The sequence below is a fragment of the Chelonoidis abingdonii genome, chromosome 3, assembly GCF_003597395.2.
Source record: "Chelonoidis abingdonii isolate Lonesome George chromosome 3, CheloAbing_2.0, whole genome shotgun sequence".
In the NCBI taxonomy this organism is placed as follows: domain Eukaryota; kingdom Metazoa; phylum Chordata; order Testudines; family Testudinidae; genus Chelonoidis; species Chelonoidis abingdonii.
Window position 1 is genome coordinate 116,137,996 of NC_133771.1, and position 22,913 is coordinate 116,160,908.

Consider the following 22,913-nt stretch of genomic DNA (forward strand, 5'->3'; position numbering starts at 1 on the left):
GAGACATAGTACAGTAATTTCACAATAAATATTCTAGTTGTACAGCTTGCATATTAAAGTTTAGAAACACAAATGATCGTTCCATTGCGTAATTAAATCATCTTAAAATAAGCATATTTTTTTCAGCACATTGTTACATCTTAGTTGAATGTTAAATCCACAAATATAGGTTTAATTTTATATCCATCACAACAATCCTATTTTGCTCAGAAAAAGAAACTGGAGAATTCTTATATAATGCACACAGGAAAGGTACATGCAAATCAAAAGTCAAAGGGACAGAATTCAAGGAGTTATTTGCAACCCCCAGTTTCAGTGAGTTACTAGAATTTTGATTAGCTTCTCTTACGCTTGGTAATGGATCAATTCGATTTTATCTTCAATATGCAGCTCACCTGGAGACAGTATAATGAAGGCACTTCTGTTTAAAAAAAAATTTCTGATGCCTTTTAAGCTAATTTTCCTGATTTTCAAAGATTCTTGTTAAAGACAGAAAAAATTAATCTGTAGCCAATCATGTCTACAAATTATTAATTTGGGTGTTATGGGTATTTAAATAGGAAAACCCTTGGATTTGTTTTCTTCCCCAGTAAATATTAAAATCTAAAGAAGCATATTTTTGAAGAGGGTGCTATGATCAGTAGCTGAAGTTAGCAGAACAAATTATTCATAGTGCATTTCACATTATTTTCACTGGCTATATGACTCTGCACCATATTTTCTTACTATAATGCAGAAAGTAGTAAATAAAAGCCCAGTTACCTAGGAGATTGTTTTCCCCACTGAGAGAAAATGTAGCCCATTAATGAAATGGCACATTATGCTGTGCAGTAATCTCTTTATGAATAATATAAGCAAATTCTGTTGGTTAAACGTCAATCCTGCTTGTGCATAGAGTTGCCAATCGTATCTATGCACCAGTGGGGTCTTGAAACCAGCATAATCTAGGCCTAAACAAAGGCATAGTGTAAATTACACCATATTTTTAGTGATAAACTTGGTTTGCCTTTTAGTAAAAGCCTTAGGAGATGCAAGCTGAAAGAGAATGACTTGTCAGGAATTTAAAAATCACATTGATGCTTGAGTACAAAAGAGAATCTCCAAAAATGTTGAGTCCTCCTGGTATTCACAATGTGTGCAGCTGATAACATGCAGACGCAGATGTTGGTAGCATTTCCATTATATCATGGTATTTTTAAGGAGTTGCACAGTAAATTTGAATTAAATAAAACAAAATTACTTTGTGCTTATGATTTGAATTCCCCTTCATGGAGCTACTTTGTGCTCAACCTTCTTTTAGTCCAGGAATGACTGCCAGAAAAGCTTATCAATGTCACTTTCTATAGCACTCCAGAAGAAACTCTTCAGCTACCCAATTTCTTTGTTTTTGAACATCACCACCAAAGAACCTTAGGGTTTTTAAGTGACCTATGCCAGAAGTTCAGGCTTATGTGAATAGCCAATGAGCCTTCCTTCCATCAATCTCCTAAAGTCGGAGAACAAGACAAGCTATTTTATCGCCATGGTATGTGGGTCCCTTTACAAGCTTAAACTGAGACGTTTCTCGCTTAGTAAGATAATAAAAGGCTTCTACTGTTTGATAAATGACTTTACAAGCTTAAACTGAGACGTTTGTCGCTTAGTAAGATAATAAAAGGTTTCTACTGTTTGATAAATGACTGCTATCTTTTGTCCCACGCAAAAGATGAACACACACAATATGACCATCTGGAACAATTATATAGTGGTGTACTCTGTAGTTGAAGAGATTGTTGCAATTAGAATACAGCATGGAAAATGGGGTCAGTGGGCAGGAGAGGAAATGTAATTAGGGAAATATTTAGCAAAAGGAAGTAATCTATGAAGTGAAAGTTACTACATGCTTGATTTTTAAAGAAATATCTTTACAAAATATGCTAAAAAATCCTAACTATAGTTTATTTTGAAACTTTATGCTGTATTTTGCAATGCTTTTTAATTAATGTAAACTTGTTTCAGATGTCAGAGACAACTCCTTCAGTCGATCCCGGAGTTCTAGTGTAACTAGCATCGATAAGGAATCCCGAGAAGCAATTTCTGCTCTTCATTTCTGTGAGACTTTCACACGGAAAGCAGATACGTCACTTTCTCCATGTTTATGGGTCGGGACTACTCTGGGTACAGTGCTAGTCATTGTACTGAACCTACCCCCAGGAGGAGAACAAAGACTAATTCAGCCAGTAATTGTTTCTCCCAGTGGTATGTACAAGACAGAAGATTTGCTGCATAACATAGCTGGTATTCTGCATTATTATTTTTGAGGGGTTTTTAATGTGATTTTGTTTTTTCTCAATTATGTAATACAGACGCTCTCCGACTTCCACGATCATTCTGTTTCAGAAAGCCTTGTGTACCTCAGATTTGCATAATTCGGAATCGTATACCCATACGTTATACAAACATTTCCACAACTCAAAAATCCTATTTCTGGCTCATGGAACTTTTTCCATAAATGCGAATTTGCGTAAATCGGGTCTTGCGTAACCCGGGGAGCGTCTGTAATTCCATAAATAATTATACAATGCTCACTGTTTAGGTCAGGACAGTGTAGTGTTTTGGTATTCTAGAAAGTTGCTATGTCACTTGTGCATTAGAGATAACCTGATTAGCAATTTTGCAAATCAGTTAAGTCTGAACTGCAGGTTTACAATGTGGTATAGGAATATCAGGTAAATGGACTACTGTTTGTGTAGAAAGAATGACATTTGAGTAGCCTTACTGCAACGCACACAGTGTTAACAGTATAACTAGAGAGAGATAGCAAGAGAAGAATATTGTTAGATGCCACAATCTTTTTATTCACCTAGCTCTCATGAAGTTCATATTAGATTTTTCCACTACAAAAAAGAATAAAAGTTGATTATGACTACATAGATTGGACTAGCTGGTACTGTGTGCTAAGGACAACATTCTTCTCTCAGACTCATGTGACAGATTTCAGCTCTAATATTCTGCCTTTCCCCAATGCATAGAAACTATCATGGCCTGCTCCTTCCTGGGCACACACCTTGTTCAACACCAGTGTCTTAGGGTCACTAGTATAGCCCTTTTGCCTGTCTCGGCGTCCTCTCAGAACACTTGCCTCTGAATATCTGGCCTGACTGCTTTTCTTACCTCTATTTCAAGGGCCCTTTAGATCTCTTCAAAAAAATCCTGATTTGATTATGCCTTCGATTTACAGGTTGGAAAAAACAAAATTTTTATATTTAATCTGAGTAAACATAACATAACAATAGCTTTCAGTAACCATTATACTACTTACTCCCAGAAGGAATACCTAATTTTATAAGAGCCCAGCAGTGCTCCCCTTCCTGATCAGTCTTGCTCCCTGACCACCTCTGTAATCCTGCTCTCTTCCCCCATCATGAGCAAACTCACCACGCTTCAAATTCAGAACCCCAAAGTTCTGAAGGAGCAGTCCAGTTAGAACTTCTGTCTCTCTGGGCACTCCCTGGCATATGTTCTTTTGGTCTTTGTCCAACAACGTACCCCATCATATAGGTACACAGGCAACACTTATCCTATAACACCATCTGCTATCATACCATTTCAAGTTTACATAGTCCTTTCTCTATAGAAATCCAGTTGATTTAATGGTAGTTACACACAGATGTGCCTGAGGACTTCTGCCAACAAACATGTTAGGGTAAATATGGTTTATCATGTGCAATGCTGATTGTGGCTGGCCTATGTTGACCGCTACATTGCATTCATCTGCTGGTCAGCTAACATGACTGTTGGCAACCATATTCAGACAAAGTGAAATTTTGTAATATAGACCAGGCTGTAGATTGAATACATAAGTCACTAGATCTGCAGTGTGGATCAAAGAGGAGAATTTTGACCAAAGTAAGCTTTCCTCTGTAGATGGCAAATCAAAATTTATCTAACTATATCTAAATAAAAATGACCTTAGACAAAAGAAGCAGCACAGCACAAGGATGTCTGTGTTACCACATGCAGGAGACAGCAATTCAGTTAATAACAATGCTGAGTGAAAATCCTCTTCCCTGCTAAACAGACCTCGTTTTGTAATCCCCTTATCACTAGTACAAAGCCAACGAGGGAAAATGCAAGTGAGCCTGCTCACTTATACCTAAACCTGTCTAATTCAAAGAAGGAAACACAGGTTGACACTCCTGATAGTTAATAGTGTTCATCATAGATGGTATTAAACACACAATACAATTTATTGATGCTGTGTTTAGGAAAGCATTAATGCCTATGAGGAAAAGAGTGAAAGCTGTTTGTTTTTAACATCTAAGTTTAAAACACATAGGTTCCAGCTTGGTCCTCCTCAGCTGTTTCTTAGCACTTCCTTGTCAGTCTCTCTGATTCAGGAAAACATCCCTGTTTAGGAAGGTCGAGGTGCTTAATTTCAAGTATATGCTTAATGTCCATTGTAGTCAATGGGACATATCCACACACTTTAAACTTAAGTGCATGCTTAAATGCTTTCCTGAATAGGGATGGTCTTAAGCACAAGTTTAAATGTTCTTGTGTTTTTTTTTAAACTAACATTTTGGCCAATTTGAGTTTTACTGTAGAAGAGACAGAAGGCAAATCTGAAGGTTTTGTTTGGAAGGATCTCTTTTATCTTTAAAAATTTTTTCAAAGACAATTAGTATGTAGTTTGGAAGACAATTCAGGAGAATTATTTTAGATATCGTATCAAATTCTATATCCTAGGAACCATTTTGAGGCTAAAAGGGGCAATCCTGAGAATGGCGTTTCTGGACAGCACAGGATCTATAGTTCCACCAGCATATGAACCGTGGAGAGAACACAATGTTTCTGAAGACAAAGATGAAAAGGACAAATTGAAAAAACGGCGGCCTGTCTCAGTGTCCCCCTCCTCCTCTTCTCAGGAAATCAGTGAAAACCAATATGCAGTGATCTGTTCTGAAAAGGAAGCAAAAGTTATCTCATTGCCATCACAGAACTGTATTCATAAACAAAACATAACAGAGACTTCTTTTGTTCTTCGTGGAGATATAGTGGCATTGAGTAATAGTAGCTGCCTTGCATGTTTCTGTGCCAATGGACATATTATGACTTTTAGGTAAGATCTATTTAATCATGATTTAAACATTAAAAAGAGATAAATTATAGTTCCCTGACACCTCCTACGCTGTCCCCCAATGCACCCTGTTTCCTCAATCCACAGAAAAAAACAAAATATATTCAATGATGATGATAAACCTGTAGGAATAGTAACGTCTTGGGAGTGGGGGTAGTTTGGCAGCTTGGCAGCTGGATAATATTGAACTTGACATTTATTCCTATATGAATTAGGTTCAAGCTATAGTTTATATTAATTGCTAACAAATAACATAGGCTAAACTCCTCTAACGTAAAATATAAACTTGTATTATTTAAGTGTTCACATCTGAAATCCATAGTTTACCTTACTGATTTTTATGATTTGTTACAAAACTTGTGTAAAATCATTACATATTGAAAGCCAAAACCTGCTCTTCCTTATTCCTATCCCTTGTTTTGGTTTATTTTACTCCCCACCCCCCAGTTTGTTCATTTATGTATTGATTTATTTTATTTTATTTTATTTTATTTTATTTTTTTGCTTTAATATTCTCAGGAATTACTTTCTTCCCAACAGTGCTTGTCACAGAGGCATAGAATCATAGACTTTCAGGTCAGAAGGGACCATTATGATAGTCTACTCTGACCTGCTGCACAACATGAAACATGGACTATTTATCTGTCTAAAGTATTGCACAGAAAAGAAAAAAATGCCAAAAGATCATCATTAAGGTTGCAAAGTCAACTCAAGTTAGGAAATGCCAGAATTAAGGTTGCTCTTGTTGCTTTAATTTACTCCCCTGTGTATGTATGCGTTATGTCACTCCCAATCCCTTTCTTTTTTTCCTCAAGGACTCCCAGCCCCAGTTCTCATACCCAACTCCCAGTCTTCTTGCCTAGACAGCCCCAGTTTCTTCTCCCAATCCCAGTTTCCATACTCCCACTATCCTACAGTTCTACTCTCACCCTCCTCTAGTCTCCTTGTCCCAATCTACTGACCACATTTACCCTCCCCCGGATCTGGCCCTTGCCCTCCTCAGCATTCAAATCAGGAAACTTCATCCATCTGCCTGAGCCCTGCGGGAAGAGCACTGAGCGCACAAGAGAGACAGGCTCCCTGCTTTCAATTCTGGTGCCCTGACCCAGTGTATGACCCAGCCACCAGCAGCTCAAGATAGAGTTGTGGGGAAAGTCCTGCTCAGTGCAGATAAAATCTTCATAGATCTTAGTGCAAAAGTCTAGCAAGTCTCTGCTAAGTATGTGACACAAATTTTTAAAGTTGGCTGATTTGGGGTAGATTTTTAATAATTATTAATAATGTTTATTACAGGAGTACATAAAGGCCAACAAAGAGTGGGGCCCATTGTTCTAAACTCTGTGCTAGGCACTAGAGTGTCTCAAAGGGTACATTACAGTGGATCTGGAGGTGTAATTTCCATCTCAGCCAGACATACCCATGCTAGTTCCAGTTGAGCTAGCATACTAAAATTAACAGTGTATGCACAACTGCACAGGCAACAGGATGGGTTAGCTGCCCTGAGTACAGTCCCATCCAAGACCCTTGGTACATACTTGAAGTAGCTAACCCATCCTGCTGCCTGTGCAGCCTGGCTCCACTACTGTTTTTAGCACTAGCTCCATCAGAACTTGCACGGGTATGTCTGCCCATGCTGGAAACTACACGTCCAGCTCCAGTATAGACATACTCAGAGATGGCTGCCAGACTCTTTTAACATGGGAAAAGAATACATTTTCCCTTAGCCTCATTCTCAGAAACTGTTGAACCATTTTGGCTGAATTAAAAAAAAAAACAAACAAAAAACCACACATGGCCTGAGGCAGACACTTGGCATAGAAAATGTTCAGCTGAAATGGTTAAAATTTGGCAAAGATATAAGACAGTGGTTCCTCAGCCAAGGGTATGTGTACCCCTTTGCTGTAGGCAGTGTTCTTCTAGGGGGTATTCAATTAATCTAGATCAGTGTTTCTCAACCTGGGTGGTAAGCACGGGAATTGCCTGGGGCCCCACACCACAGAGGGCCTCGTGAAGTTAAGTTACATGCTTCAGCCCCACCACTTGGCGCTTGGGCTTCAGACAAGGCTCACAAATGAAAAATCAGCTCAAGTATGACACTGAAATGTAAGCATGATATTTATATTCCAATGAATTCATTTTAAAAAGTGCTGTGGCACTTTTCGTATTTTTACGCCTGATTTTTGTAAGCAGGTAGTTTTTAAGTGAGGTGAAACTTGAGGTACGCAAGACCAATCAGTCTCCTGAAAGGGGTACAGTAGTCTGGAAAAGTTAAGAACCACTAATACAAGCAACTGAAAATAGTGTTTTATAATGGGAAGTGTCAGGAAACCAGCCCTGTCTATAATTATAACATACAGCCAAACAGTTCTCGTAACTCCTTCTAGGACTCTCTAGTGTGAGGCAGATGCTTCAAGGACTTCTTAATATAAGATTAAGGTAGATATACTCTGTCAAAAATCCTTAACTCCTAGCCTACAGAACCATAAGAAAAAAATATCACTAGTCCTACATGCTTTCAAAACAAGAATGCTGGTCATTTTGCAAGAAGAGAATTACTAAGGAGAAGTTTATTCTATTCATTTTATCATCCAGTCTTCTCCCAGTCACAAGATGTAACTATTTCTAAATTAACAAATTCATCCAAAATGATGGCTAATTAAAATGTCAAAGAAAGTGATCATAAATATGTCATTTAAGTTGAAATATTTAAAATAGATTGGCAGGATCTGGGACCGCTGGTCTGGCAGAAAGGATATGCAAGAGCTAGCAAGTCACATCTTGGATGATGCTACAAATGTTTGGCCTTGTGAGGCAGCTGCAGTGGACCTTGAAGCATACAACACATGGCCTTTCACATCCCATTAGTATGACACAGTATGATATTCTGGCCTCAGTGGCCTGGTAGCAGACCAGGTACAATCGTCTTTAGGGAATAGATTTCCAAATGCAACCTATTCACAGTGTAGTGCAGAAACTGCTTGAACAACCTTCTTCAAATGTCTGAGTCTAATCTAAAGTCTAGCTCCATCTAAATTCGTTGGGTAGCTGCTTTGACTTACCGCTCATTGGTCAAAGGTAGATCAGTGCTTCCACAGCCCCTCATCATCAGGTTCATGCAGGGGCCCAGGGCTTGACACATTTTACCACCCTTTCCAATTAAAATGCCTCCTGTGTCATGAAACGTTAATATTGTCCTGACAAATTACTTTGTTCCTTTTAAAACACCGTTTCCTTGTGGCGGAGACTTGAGCTTGCAGAGTGCATGAACTTCAGACTCTAGTAACTGATCCTCCTAGACCAAGCTTTACGAGGATAAGTTGGTGCTGCAGAGTCATCTTCAAAGTAGTGATGGAGCTCCACCTTACTGAGCATATTGGCAGGACAACATTTTTCTCATATTCACATGCCCTGGCAAAGCCCTTCTCTAGCTCTATAATGTTAAAAGTTCCTTCCATTCTAATGGAGCAGGCTAAATACCTCACACAAAATCCACCCAATGTATTGCTTTGTTTGATATCTATCTAAGATATCTGTGATTGACCTACCTTGAAGCTGGAAAAACATATTGGCTCAATTAATCTTAGAGCAACTTCCTCTCTGTCTTCACTTATTTCTGTTTCAGATGCATGCCAGCCAGCCACTTCAACCCTGCACCACATATTTACAAAGCAATACTGTTTTAATTCAGCCCCTACAGAGGAATCCTGTTCTGGTCTCTCTCCTGCAGAACCTATTTCTGAAGCAGGGCAGCCCAAACTCTCCACCTCCTTGATATGTTTCTTAAGAGATGTCTGTTTAGTTGGCTATGCTTTTGAAATTTTGTTTTCAACAGGCTATCAGGCTTGATAAGCTTGATGTTTTGAAGAAAGATTTTACATGAAGAAAAAAACCTTCTTGTACATGTTGTTGCTATTACCCTTTTTCTTCTTTACTGCTAGTTATAGTTTCATTTTTGCCTTTACAATTTTTTTGATCTCCAGGAGTTAGAATCCTACCAACTGGTATCTTTAGAGTAGAAGGAAACTTCTTGGCATGTAATTCTTCAACTCTGAAGATAACCTCTTGCATGACTTTTTGCTCTCTCACCCAAGTTTCTAAGGGAACTTTAAGATGGTGGCCTATCTTTTCGGTCATTTTATTATGATTGGCTAACTTATTTCAGGGGGTGGGGTTGCAGGAAAGCATTGCTTCCCAATAACATAAAAAACTGACTGAAAAGTTCCAAGGATGATGTTTACAGCCCAGAGATTGTATGTGATCACCAGTACGGGGCATGGTTTGTGGTCTAGCCCATTATTGCTGCCTTTGAGAATTCAGCCTGACTTGTTCTAGTGAGGCCAAGAAGTGAGAATCCTGCAAGGTTATATATTTAAAAAAATAAATAAATAAAAAGTATAAGGTAGGTAAGCTTTGTTTCCTCTTGAAATGCAACCAGATTAGGGAAAAGGGGAGACTAGTTCACACCAAGACGGTAGAAATCTTTCTTTCTGAGAGTACTTTCCATGCCCATTTCCCTTTAAAAAAAAAAAAAAAAAAAAAATTACACAATGAAATAGTCTCTTCTAGTGAAACTCTAATTCTTCCAGAAGTGACCTATCTTGAATTTATAGTGTAGGTTTAAAAGTGTGTGTCTGTATTCATATGGAAGGGCAGTAAAATTTTGTGCTAGAAGTTAATTGTTCAATGCTACTTTAAATTTTAGGCAATAAACTTTTGTACTACCGGGGAGCGGGAAGGGGTTAGGTCTAAAATCAAGGAGCTACCTGGTTCACTACATGTTGTTTGTTATCACTGAGGTTTCATGCCCTCACTGAATTATACTTACCAGTCTACTGCAGTACCGTTAGTAACATGATTAAAAAGGAGAAGAAGAAGAGTGTAATACAGTTTGTAAATATAAATTGAGAAACTGAACAATAATAATAATAAGGTAAAACTTAAATGATCTTTTAATTCTCTTCTCAAGTTTGCCAAGTTTAAGACCATTGTTGGATGTACATTACCTGCCACTTACCAACATGCGGATAGCCAGAACATTCTGCTTCACGAACAACGGACAGGCGTTGTATCTTGTCTCACCTACAGAAATTCAGAGAATCACGTACAGTCAAGAAACTTGTGAAAACCTACAGGTAAAGATTATACTGTTAATGCTGTTGTTTCTTCAAAAGTAGGTATCCTCTACAGGAGCCAGATCTTAATTCTTGATAATCACATGGTAGATTAAAACCCCCTCTAAAGAAGTTATGGTGCACTGGAGGGCTTTACAGTGCATAACACATCATGATCTCTCGTGCTTCAGTTCCCTTTCTCCCAAATGGTGGTGTGAAACATCCCTTGTACATCCGTGGGGCAGTCTTTTCCTTTTTTTTGTCAGTCATGTTCCATGTGAAACTTCCTTGATAATTCTTGCAGTTAAGGACTTCAAAATTCCTCCAGTCAAAATGGTAGTAATCAAAGATACATGCTGCCAGAGGCAGGGAGCACAAACTCAAGGCATTTTGATTGACGCATTATGTTGCAGAAATTTCAGAGACGAAGCATGAGATTCTCATCTCTTTTTTGGTCCTATATAACAAATAAAAGGCCCAGAGCAGCATAAAGGGACTCCACAAGCGCCAGTTCTGGATAGGGAAGAATTCCCGCAGTGTTGGAACTGTGGAAGATGCACATGCAACAAGCAACATGTTGCAGGATTAGGGCATTATCCTTTTTTGGAAAAGTACTGTGGGATCTTCAACATCAGTGCATAGCTGGAAACATGTAAGCATACAAGCCTGATTCTTAGTCCACTTAGTCATCTGTCCTGGGCTTACAACTCTCATAAGGATAATTTAGATAAAAATGGAACTGACCATTAAATACCAGGATGTGTTGTATACTGTGTACGCTTCAGTATGTGTATTGGCTGCCTTGTGAATATCATGAAAGCATCTTGGGTGAGATTTTCAAAAGCAGTCAGCATTGTCCTGACTCTGCTCCTATTGAAGTTAATGCTAATTTCAATGGGAGAATAGTTAAGCAGCACCAAGTGTTCCTGAAAATTGCACCATTATGTCTACTTCCCACAAAAGGGATGGTACCCAAGAGCGGGGATCTAGGGAGGACCCAGCATCTCAGAACTTCAGTCAAAGTTTTATGCCACTAAGTGCAAATTTTAATATCACTGTAGAAACAGAAATTCTGGGATAGAAACCACAAGAAATCTATCCGCTGACATCCATCAGGAATGTGTGCACTGTACATCTTCTTATACTATTATATACGTATCTATTTAGAGTTAAGTTCATGAGATCTGTTGCTCCCATGCTGTTGGATCAGTTCTTTTCCATGCTCATGAGCCTCTGGGTGAAACAGAGCCAAATGAGAAAAATGTCCCTGAAAGGATAACATTTTGCAGGAGTTTTGAAGTAACACAGTAGGGGTAAAATCTTGGCCTTGTTGAAGTCAATGACAAAACTCCCATTCACTTTAGTGAGGCCAGGATTTCATTCTAGAACTCCAAAAAGTGAATCCATGAATATCCAATTGCTGTCCATCCTAATGTTATCTCATTTTAAAAATTCCAGAACTAAGACAGCTTTTCAGCCACAGTTATAAGTGAAAAGAAAAGAAGCTGAGTGTTTTTTTAATAGGACCTGATTTACCTGTTCTTGAATTTGTATGTTTTGCATATTAGAAGTCAGAAAAAAATTGTAAAGGCAGCTTGTTATATAATGAAGACATGGTGCCACAATGAAATATTAGATAGCCAGACTTGTGTATCAGAAGCTATGGAAATGACTTGATGTCTTGAAATTATCCAACATTTAAAAATTAGGCAGAATAACATGAACTGCACATAAGTTTGGACATAAACGGAACGTGGTAAATGTAGTTTCAGCAGGAAAAGAGTTAGTGTTGCCCAATTTTCAGTTGGGGGAAGACATGGCTATTCTCAAATATTACTTTTCAAATACTCCTGTATTACAAGCTCAAACTATTAGTTAGCAGATGACTTTGAAGAGTTTCCTGATCTGTTTTTGACTTCTGTTCAGGCATACTGCCAAACATAGAAGATAATTGTTCTGAATATCTGCTGAAAAGTTCTGTCCTAGTGTGAATATGTTGCATTATTAAATTGCAAACCCTAAAGGTAGATGGTTAAAGTGAAAATGGACTACAGTAATCTTGTGTTTTTTATAAGAGTTTTGTAGCAATAATTTTTTTTTTCATTACAAAGGAAATGTTGGGTGAGCTCTTCACTCCAGTAGAAACGCCAGAAGCCCCAAATAGGGGTTTCTTTAAAGGCCTGTTTGGAGGTGGTGCACAGTCACTCGACAGAGAAGAACTCTGTAAGTTCATATTTTTTATTCCGAAAAGTATTTCCACATGAGGAAAGTGGTGAACCATGCAGAATGTATTTAAATATTCTATACAAATTGTACATTAAAAGAAGATTAATGTTGCAAAGAGAAGCACTCGGAAACTAGGAAATAAGATTTCCTGTGCAAACATAACTCTCTTATTTATACGCAATGTAATGAAATCCTTAAGTCCAAGATCACATATTGCTTTCCACTGAATCTTCTGCCTCATTTATGCAGGGGTTGGATGGTGTACTAAATAAAACAGCTGATACATAATTGTGTTCATCGTCGTCATTCATGATTCACTGAGCACCATCCATCCACTGTACTGATGACTCAAATATGGGAGGGAAGTAGTAAATAATGAAGCGGACAGGTCAGTAATACAGAAAGATCTGGATCACATTTTAATATGGCCAAATGTAAAGTTATAAATCTAAAACCAAAGAATGTAGACCATACTTACAAAATAGGCAACTTTATCCTGGGAAGCAGTGACTCTGGTGGGGGAAAAACCAACCATCTTGGGATACTAGTGGAGAATCAGCTGAACATGAGTTCCCGATGCATTGCTGACCACAAGGGCTAATGTGATCCTTAGATATATAAACAGGGGAACATTTGAGTAGGAGTAGGAGTATGAAATGATATAGTCACATCTCTGTTTTGGCACTAATGCAATCACTACTGGAATACTGTGCCTAGTTTTAATGTCTATAATTCAAGGATGCTGATTATTAGATTTCAGAATTTGGATATTAGAATTCAGAGAAGAACCACAAGAATGATTAAAGGTTTAGAACTGATTACATTCTGTAAGTATCTTCATGGGGAACAGAAATTTGAAAATGAGCTGTTCAGTCTAGCAGTCAAAAATGTAACAATATCCAATGGCTGGAAATTGAAACTATACAAATTCAGGTAGAAATAAGGCATAACTTTTTTAACAGTGAGGACAATATCCATTGAAACAATTGACCAAGCATCTTGGTAATTCTCCATCACTGGAAATTTTTAAATCAAGATTGGATGTTTCTTCTTCGAGTGCTTGCTCATGTGTATTCCACAGTAGATGTGCGTGCGCGCCATATGCACCGGTGTTGGCAGTTTTTCCCTTAGCAGTACCCGTAGGGGGAGCGCTGCTGCGACGCCTGCAGTGGCGCCTCTATAGCGTGCTATAAGGGGAGCTGCACGCTCCCCCCACCCTCAGTTCCTTCTTGCTGCCAGCGACGGTGCATTGGAACTACTTGCTCCAGCTTTGCTGCAGCTCGTCCCAGAACTCGTTTCGTTGTTAGGAGTACCTGTGTGTGTGTGTGTTAGTTCAGTAAAGTTTTCAGCTTAGTTAGTTAGTTGGTGTTCAGGCCGGGGCATGCCCCGGGCCCCAAGGTTTAAATCATGCGAGTCTTGCAGGCGTTCAATGCCTAGAAGTGACCCGCATGCCAACTGTCTCTGCTGCAAATCTCACATCAGTGACCGCTGTAAAATCTGCAGGTCCTTTAAACCCATAACTAAAAAAGAGAGAGACATTAGACTTTGGGCCCTTCTCATGGAGTCGGCACTAGCCCCAAACCCAGTGCACTGTGCGGAATTGGCACCGGTCACTTTGTCTTTGGTGCGCATCGATCTCCCAGCACCTTCCGGTGGCCGGCACCGCTCCCTGTTCAAGAAGCAGAGAAAGACCCCGTCCTCTGAGGCATTGAGAGAAAGCAAGGGGTGAGGCTAGACCTGCGTCGGGCAGCCCTAGTCCAGTCTCTCCCCGCCCCTCTCCCAGTCGCTCCAGAAGGCCAACTCAGGTTGAGCAGAGCAGCCCAGTTACATCAATTCAGGCCTCTCTGGACGTCCGCATGTCTTCGACGCTGGAGGTCCTGCAGGTGGCCAAAGACATTATGACTCTGCAGGTGCCAGGGGCACCGCCGGCACCCGGACCCCACTCTAGAGGCAAGCCACCGCTGGGCTCTCATCAGTTGACACCGATCCGACACAGATTCCGGTCAGGGGATCGCTCTTGGGCCCGCTCAGTGTCCTGTCAGGACACAGCCTCCACCCTCCGCTTTCGTCGCCCAACAGGTTGTCTGGTTGGATGCCGTCAGAGTGGAGTTCCAGGCACCGTTCCACACTGAGTACAGAGTATCGGCGGGACAGGTGCAGATGCTGTAGACGCTTCCATTCTCAGTGGAGCCACTGAAGCTGCTCCCAACACAGGCGCCGTCACCGGTCACGCTCCAGCTCTCGCCTCGAGGCACCATGCCCACAGCCCCCGGCGGGGATCACCAGCTCGCCATTGTTGCGGATCTACGTGTCAAAGTGTCTCGAGGAGTAACAGCTCGGCACCATTCCTCGACGTCAGAGTCCCGGTCCCATGGCAGACATCGCTCTCGGTACCACCTCTTGTACTGCTCCCACAGCACCAATAAGTCGTTGTTAACCCCGACCTCCACGCAGCACCCTACAACTCAACCAGGCCAACCCAACCAGCTGGTGCTGCCGGTACCACACCAGAGTCAATGGCAAGGGCCCCCGTGGCAAGGCCAGTGGACCCCCTGACTTCCCCCATACACACCCAGCCAGGCCTTCGGTCAATGGCAGAGCAGCGGAGGCTCCTTGAGCTGCACTATCCAGACCTCCGAGGGATAGATCAGCAGGTCATGGATCCTCAGCACTGCATGAGGAGTCCAACCAACGGGTGGATTCCGTGGCACCGGCGGATGTGCAGAGCCCCATACCAGCCCCCTCCTCCGCACCGAATGACAAAATTGCAGCCCCAACCCCCTCTGCACTGCAGGAGGACTTCAGGGCTCATCAGGAGCTACTAAAGCGGGTAGCATCCAGTCTCCAACTCCAAGCTGAGGAGATGGAGGGACCCTCAGACTCGCTGTTTAACGTGCTCTCATCCTCGGTACCAGGCAGAGTGGCCCTCCCACTGCACGAAGGGGTGGCTAGCATCTCCAATGCCCTCTGGCAAACGCTGGCCTCCCTTGCGCTGATATTGAAAAAAGCAGAGCACAAATACTTCATGCCCATGAAAGGGCATGAATATCTTCATATCCACCAGGCCCCCAACTTCCGTAAATCATAGGGAAAGACAGGGTTAACCAGGACTCATACCCAAAAATAAAGACTCTAAAAAACTGGACTCATTTGGCAGGAAGCTTTATTCGTCTGCCAGCTTCCAGGTCTGGGTGGCCAACCACCAGGACCTTCTCAGTCATTATGAGTTTAACTTGTGGGGGTCACTGCCAAAATTCGAGCCCTCCCTCCTGGAATGCAAAAGGAAGGATTTTAAGGCGCTGGTGAAGGAGAGTGCTGCTGCCGCCGCCACCACCAAGACTGCTCTGCAGGTGGCGTCAGATGCAGCTGACATGGCTGCTTGGTCCATGGCCTTGGCTGTGCCCATGCGCAGGGCATCGTGGCTACTGCTGTCTGGGCTCTCCGCGGAGGCGCAGTCTGTGATGCAGGATCTTCCCTTTGATGGCAAGGACCTGTTTGCAGAACAAACAACCTGAGACTCCATGGCATGAAGGACTCACATACCACCCTTCAAACCCTCCGGCTCTACATCCCACCCAAAGAAAAACCTAAGACGCAGGCCTCCGTCCCTGCATGCAGCCAAAATACGAGCCTGCCTACAAGAGGTCCAAGACCCAAGAGAGGCGACCTCAGAGGCAGTCTCACTCTGCCCCACAGCCTGGGCCCTCCAGGGGCAAGCAGCAGAGCAAGAGGCAGTTTTGACTGGTTGGTTGCAGGAGGGTACTCCGGTGACCCCCAAGAGGAACCTCCTACCAATAAAGTTTACTTTCAGCAACCGCTTGTGTGCGTCCCTTATGGGATGGTCCCGAATAACATCGGACCAAGGGGTCCTCAACACCATTTCCCAGGGTTACACACTACAATTTGTCTCACCTTGCCCTCCCTCCCACCCCCCTCCTTCCGACAGCAAGGGGGATCCATCACATTTACCCCTGCTACAATAGGAAGTGGGTCTGCTTCTCAGCTTTGGAGCTGTGGAGAAGGTTCTGTGGGAACTGGAAAGGGATTTACTCTCGTTACTTCCTGATCCCCAAGGCGAAAGGGGGGCTCAGGCCCATCCTGGATCTGTGAGACCTCAGTCAGTTCATGACAAAATGCTGGTTCCGCATGGTCTCTCTGGCACGTATCATACCCGTTCTGGACCCTGGCGATAGGTATGCAGCCCTGGATCTTCAGGACGCATACTTCCATGTTCATATATTAAGAGGCACAGATGCTTCCTCCGTTTCCTAGTGGGACAAGACCACTACCAATTTACGGTCCTTCCGTTTGGCTTGTCCACCGTGCCCAGGGTATTCACAAAGTGTATGGCATTAGTGGTGGCACACCTCAGATGCCAAGGGGTACAGCTATTCCCCTACCTGAACAACTGGCTGCTCAAGAGCAACTCGTGGTCCCAGGTACAAAACCATGTGGACCTGCTCTTAGCTACATGTGCCAACCTAAGCCTCTTAGCGAATGAGGCCAAGTCGACACTGGTTCCAGTGCAGTGCATAGAATTCGTAGCATCAGAGGGGTAGCCGTGTTAGTCTGAATCTGTAAAAAGCGACAGAGTCCTGTGGCACCTTATAGACCAGGGATAGGCAACCTATGGCACACGTGCCACCGGCACGTGTGCTGATTTTCAGTGGCACTCTCACTGCCTGGGTCCTGGCCACCGGTCCAGGGGGCTCTGCATTGTAATTTAATTTTAAATGAATTTTAAACATTTTTAAAACCTTATTTACTTCACATACAGCAATAATTTAGTTATGTATTATAGACTTATAGAAAGAGACCTTCTAAAAACGTTAAAATGTATTACTGGCACGCGAAACCTTAAAATAGAGTGAATAAATGAAGACTTGGCACATCACTTCTGAAAGGTTGCCAACCACTGTTATAGACTAACATAAGTATTGTGTCTGATGAAGTGGGTATTCACCCACAAAAGCTTATGCTCCAATATTTCTGTTAGTCTATAAGGTGCCAAAGGACTCTTTGTCGCTTTTTATAGAATTCATAAGTGCTCTCCTGGATGCCTCCAAGGCCACAGCCTCCCTTCCCCTGGACAGGTTCCAGACACTTAAAGGGCTCATAGGCTCGGTCACAGAGTTCCCTGTCACCATGGCCAGGGCATGCCATCAGCTCCTGGACCACATGGTGGCGTGCATGTACGTGTTCCGCCACGCCAGGCTTCAGATGAGGCCCCTCCAACTCTGGTTGGCCTCAGAGTTCTCCCTAGCCTGGGACAAACTAGACAAGGTCCCCTCGGTATCGGCGCAGGTGATCGCCATGCTACAATGGTGGTCCTACCCAGCCAATATGCTCCGGGGAGTTCCCTTCCAGGACCCGACCCCATCACTAGACCTAGTGTCCGATGCGTCAGACCTCGGCAGCAGGGCCCACATAGGGAACTCACAGACCCAAAGGATGTGGTCAGCCATGGAGCTGTCCCTTCACATAAATGTCAGGGAACTCAGGGCGATACGCTTAGCCTGTGTGGCATTCAGCTCCCAGCTGCGCGGCAAGGTGGTCAGAGTACTCACAGACAACATCACCACGATGTTTTACATCAACAGGCAAAGCGGAACGAGGTCCTCTGCCTGGAAGCCCTCAGCCTATGGGAGTTGTGTATAGCCCACAACATCTCCCTGAAGGCTTTCTACCTGCCAGGCGTCAGCAACACACAGGCTGATTGCTTGAGTAGGGTTTTCTCCTCCCAACATGAGTGGTTGCTCCAGTCCGGAGGTCACTCACCAGCTTTTCTGAGCCTGGGGCACTCCCCAAGGAGACCTGTTTGCGACCCAACAGAACCGCTGTTGCCACCAGTTCTGTTCCAGACGGGAGTGGGGAGGAACAGGATCTCAGATACCTTCCTCCTGTCATGGTCGGGACAGCTCCTCTGTGCCTTTCCCCCATTTGCCCTCATTGGCAAGGTCCTGGAGAAAGTGAAAATGGACAAGGCGTGCATCTTCCTGATCGCCCCAGCTTGGTCCCAGCAAAGTGGTACGGGGCCGTCCTGGGCTTGCTTGTGGCCCCTCCGCGGCCATTGCCGCTCTGCCCGGACCTCCTCTCCCAAGGCCGCCACCTCCACCCCAATCTGGCCACCCTCCATTTGACAGCATGGCTGATCAATGGCTAGATGTGAAGGAGAGAAGGTGTTCGGAAGGGGTCAGGCGTGTACTTCTCGACAGTAGAAAGCCATCCACACGTTGAGCCTACCAGGTTCTCCCAGTGGGAGGTCAAGCAGGGTACTTCCCCAATGTCCGCCCCGCTCCAACTTATCCTCGAGTACCTCTTTCACCTTAGAACTCAAGGCCTGGCCCCTTCCTCTGTCAGGGTGCACCTGGCGGCTATTTCGGCATTCCATCTGCCGGTCTAGGGCTGCTCAGTTTTCTCCCATTCCATGACCGGGTGTTTCCTTAAAGGGCTAGACCAGTCCTTTCCTTGTGCTAGAGCCCCTGTCCCTCAGTGGGATCTAAATTTGGTGTTATCCCGCCTCATGGGGCCCCCATTCGAACCCCTGGCCACAAGCTCATGGTCCCACCTTTCATGGCCACCTTCCTTGTGGCCATCACGTCAGCCCGGCAACTCTCAGAGCTCAGGGCCCTGACCTGCAACCCCCTCCTTACACAGTCTTTCACAAGGACAAGGTGCAGCTCCACCTACACCCAGCATTCCTCCCGAAGATGGTCTCCACTTTTCACATGGACCAGGACATCTTCCTGCCTATCCTCTGCCCCAAACCTCATGCCTCTAATAAGGAACATTGCCTCCATGTGCTCAATGTGCACAGAGAACTGGCTTCGGCCGAGCGCATGAATGGTCAACTGATCTCCATCCAGAGACTTTCCCAGTGGATTACATTGTGCATCCACGCATGCTATGACCTAGCAGGGGTTCCCACACCACCTGTCATAAGGGCTCACTCGACAAGGGCTCAGGCCTCATTGGCAGCCTTTGTAGCCCATATCCCTATCCAGGACATCTGTAGAGCCGCTACCTGGTTCTCAGTACACATGTTCACATTGCACTATGTGATCGTCTCCAAGCCAGGGATGATGCTGGTTTCAGTAGAGCTGTGCTTCAGTCAGGGGATCTGAGAACTCCATCGGACATAGCTTGCAATCACCTACTATGGAATACACATCGAAGAAGAAGAAAGGACAGTTACCTATTCCGTAACTGGCGTTCTTCGAGATGTGTTGCTTATGTCTATTCCACATCTCGCCCTCCTTCCCCTCTGTCAGAGTTGGTCTGGTAAGAAGGAACTGAGGGTTGGGGGAGCACGTGGCTCCCCTTACAGCGCACTATAGAGGCGCCACTCCAGGGGTCGCAGCAGCGCTCCTCCTATGGGTACTGCTAAGGGAAAAACTTCCGGCACCGATGCACGTGGCGCACACATACACCTACTGCAGAATAGACATGAGCAAGCACTCGAAGAACGCCAGTTACGGAACAGGTAACTGTCCTTTTTCTAAAAGATCTGCTGTATTTCAAACAGTAACTAATTCACGAAGTCCTATGGACTGTGCTGTGCACCTTTTTTCTTTCTGAGCCATACCCCCTGCACATGCTATAAAAACTACATGGCCCAACTATTTTTCTGCATATGAAAGCCAGGGCGGCGTTAGGGGTTAGCAAGCAGGGCAATTTCCCAGGGTCCCACACAGAGCACTGCAAAGCTAAGTTGTTCAGGCTTTGGCTTCAGCCCTGGGTGGTGGGGCTCGGGGCCCCAGGCTGTGGTCCCATGCAGTAGAGCTTAGGCTTTCTACCCTGGGCCTAGCGAGTCTAATGCCAGCCATGCTTGGCGGCCACCTAGGGGCCCCAGACCCCTTGTTGAGAATCACTGTTGTACAGGACATCAGACTAGATGATCACAGTGCTTCCTTCTGGCTTTATAATTTATGAATGAGGCCGAGATCAGGACCACCTCTTCTTTATTCATTCACACCATCTAACTTCTACTACAGCGAATGAGGCAGGAGTTCTCTGTGCTTCATTCATTACATATCTCTGTCTCACCACTCACCTTGCTACAGCCACGCACCATGTGGCACAGAGTACAAGGACGGGACGGGCTCTGCAGCTGCACTGCCCCAGGAGCTCGTTGCTCCACTGCCTAGACGATTGCGCTAGTGACAGGGCAGGCTGGGGGGGAGGAGGAGCAGCAGCAGCAGGGGATGGATTGGGGGAAGGAGCTCAGGGACCGAGCAGGAGGGATCCCACTGGATATGGCCCATGGGCCATAGTTTGCCCACCTCTGCTCTAGACCTATCTATAAAAATGTCCACAAGTGTGTGTGTTGTTTTTTTTATAACTGCAAACGTCTGTGTTTTCACTCATGCTTTTCTCAAAAACAGCAAAACTGTCTTGGCTCAAATTTCTGAATGAAACGTAAAAATTTGACAAAGTTGTAGAAGTATCTGAAATGTCTCCAGAATAGTAGTTTTTAACTATAGGCCTCACTACATGTTCCACTTGTAATCTAAATGAAACAATTCATTGATGCCATTCTTTTGATAAGCACTCAGTAATATAATTCTATATTGTTAAATGGAATGAGAACCGTTCAGTATGGAAATATAAAATCTGACCAGAAAATCTCAAGATATTGCAACAACCCGTTCAACCAGAAATATGCATATTCTGATCGCAGTAAGAATAAATTGAAACGGAAATTTAAAAAAATAATGCTCCAGAAATTACGAGTAATTTTTTTCTTTTTGATATCTGACACTATTTTGTTTTCTTAAGCTAAGACTTAAACAGATTACTATCAAAAATTATTTTTCTCTGATTAACTGACCTCACAAATATCAAATAATCAGGTCTGCCATTAGTTATTTGGTGTCCTAAGTGAAAAATAATTTGACCCCTCTTTGGGCTAATGAAAAAAGTAGTAATTTTACAGTAGCATATGAAGCGAGGTTAATAGAATTTTTTAAACAGCAGTATTTGTTGTTTTAGGCAAACAGAATGACTAAATGGATGATCATTTGGAGTTAAATTCCTAATTTTTTCTGCTTTGAAGTTGGAGTTAAACATTGTCTAATGTTACCACTGAAAAGTTAATCAGTTTATAGAAACCCAAAACAGAAAAATAAGGCTATCTTGTTCCTTGAATATATATAGTTGGAGAATCAGCATCTGGAAAGGCATCAAGAAGTCTTGCTCAGCATATCCCAGGGCCTGGTGGTATTGAAGGTGTTAAAGGATCAGCATCTGGAGTATCTGGTGAACTAACAAGAGCCAGGATTGCACTAGATGAAAGAGGGCAAAAACTAGGAGAATTGGACGAAAGAACGGCTGCTGTGCTAAGTAGTGCTGAGTCTTTCTCTAAACATGCTCATGAGGTGAGTTCTTTGAGCTGTCACCCTCACAATCAGGAGCCAGAAAGGCAGCAGCATGTTCACCCTTAGCAGATTTGTCATGGTATCTGCTGATATTACTGTTGGATAAATTCATCACAATGTTAAAAAGCTTTGTGAGATAATGAAAAATAAAGAACTGACTGTCTTTTATGTGATCGTATATCTGCATGTCTGTGGCACTTGACATGGTGAGCAGCGGTGAGGGGTTTTTTAGGAACCAAAAGCCAGATTTTTTTTCCCTCCTTTGAGATGCTGGGGAAGCAGTGAAGGAGAGATACCCTGAAGGCAAACAGATAAAGGTTTTTCTAACAAGGTTTTGTTAGAAAGGATTTCCAGCTGGGCTCAGCTGGAGGGTAATTAACAGTTCACAAAAGACAAGTTACAAACCAGTTTTTCTGTTCTCTTTCTCATTCTGAGAAGTCCAGTTTAAAGCTGTGGATTTTTTTTTTTTTTATCTCGCAAACCAAGATAGCTTAGGCAGAGCAGGCAAAGGAAAAAAGACCATCTAACAGCAGCTAGAATTAGCTAAACTCCAGGCTGAGGAGAGCCAAAAGGAACATGACAGACAGATGGCCAGGGCTGAGGCTGCCCACAAAAGAGCTATGGAGGCGAGAGAAAAAGAGATGGAGGCGAGAGAAAGCATGAACTGGAATTAGCAAGTTAACAACAACCCTTCTCCAGGTACTGCTTTCCATCCTAGAAAATTCCCCACCTACAAGGCAGGTGATGATACTGAGACCTTCTTAGAAGATTTCGAAAGGGCCTGCCTTGGGTACAGCATCTCTACAGACCAGTACATGATAGAGCTGAGGCCACAGCTCAGTGGACCCTTAGCAGAGGTGGTGGCTGAAATGCCTAAGGAACGCATGAACGATTATAAACTTTTTCAAACCAAGGCCTTTAACCAGCTTAAGGTGACACTCGTGTCTGACCCTGTGCTAAGGGCCCCAGACTTTGACAAACGATTTCTAGTAACCACAGATGCATCTGAGCGTGGTGTAGGAGCAGTTTTAATGCAGGAAGGACCGGATCAAGAATTCCATCCTGTCGTGTTTCTCAGCA

The 22,913-nt window shown here is 43.3% G+C and overlaps 1 protein-coding gene across 4 annotated transcripts in view; it reads left to right on the forward strand.

The window, feature by feature from the left end:
* Positions 1 to 22,913, forward strand: part of STXBP5 (syntaxin binding protein 5) — a 206,388-nt gene that overhangs the window by 181,692 nt on the left and 1,783 nt on the right. For all 4 annotated transcript variants that reach the window (XM_032804054.2, XM_032804056.2, XM_032804057.2 and 1 more), the window contains 5 exons: positions 1,999 to 2,238; positions 4,729 to 5,101; positions 10,086 to 10,251; positions 12,342 to 12,453; positions 21,613 to 21,833. In XM_032804054.2, coding sequence (XP_032659945.1) covers positions 1,999 to 2,238; positions 4,729 to 5,101; positions 10,086 to 10,251; positions 12,342 to 12,453; positions 21,613 to 21,833 — 1,112 coding nt within the window. The remainder of the gene's footprint in view (positions 1 to 1,998; positions 2,239 to 4,728; positions 5,102 to 10,085; positions 10,252 to 12,341; positions 12,454 to 21,612; positions 21,834 to 22,913) is intronic.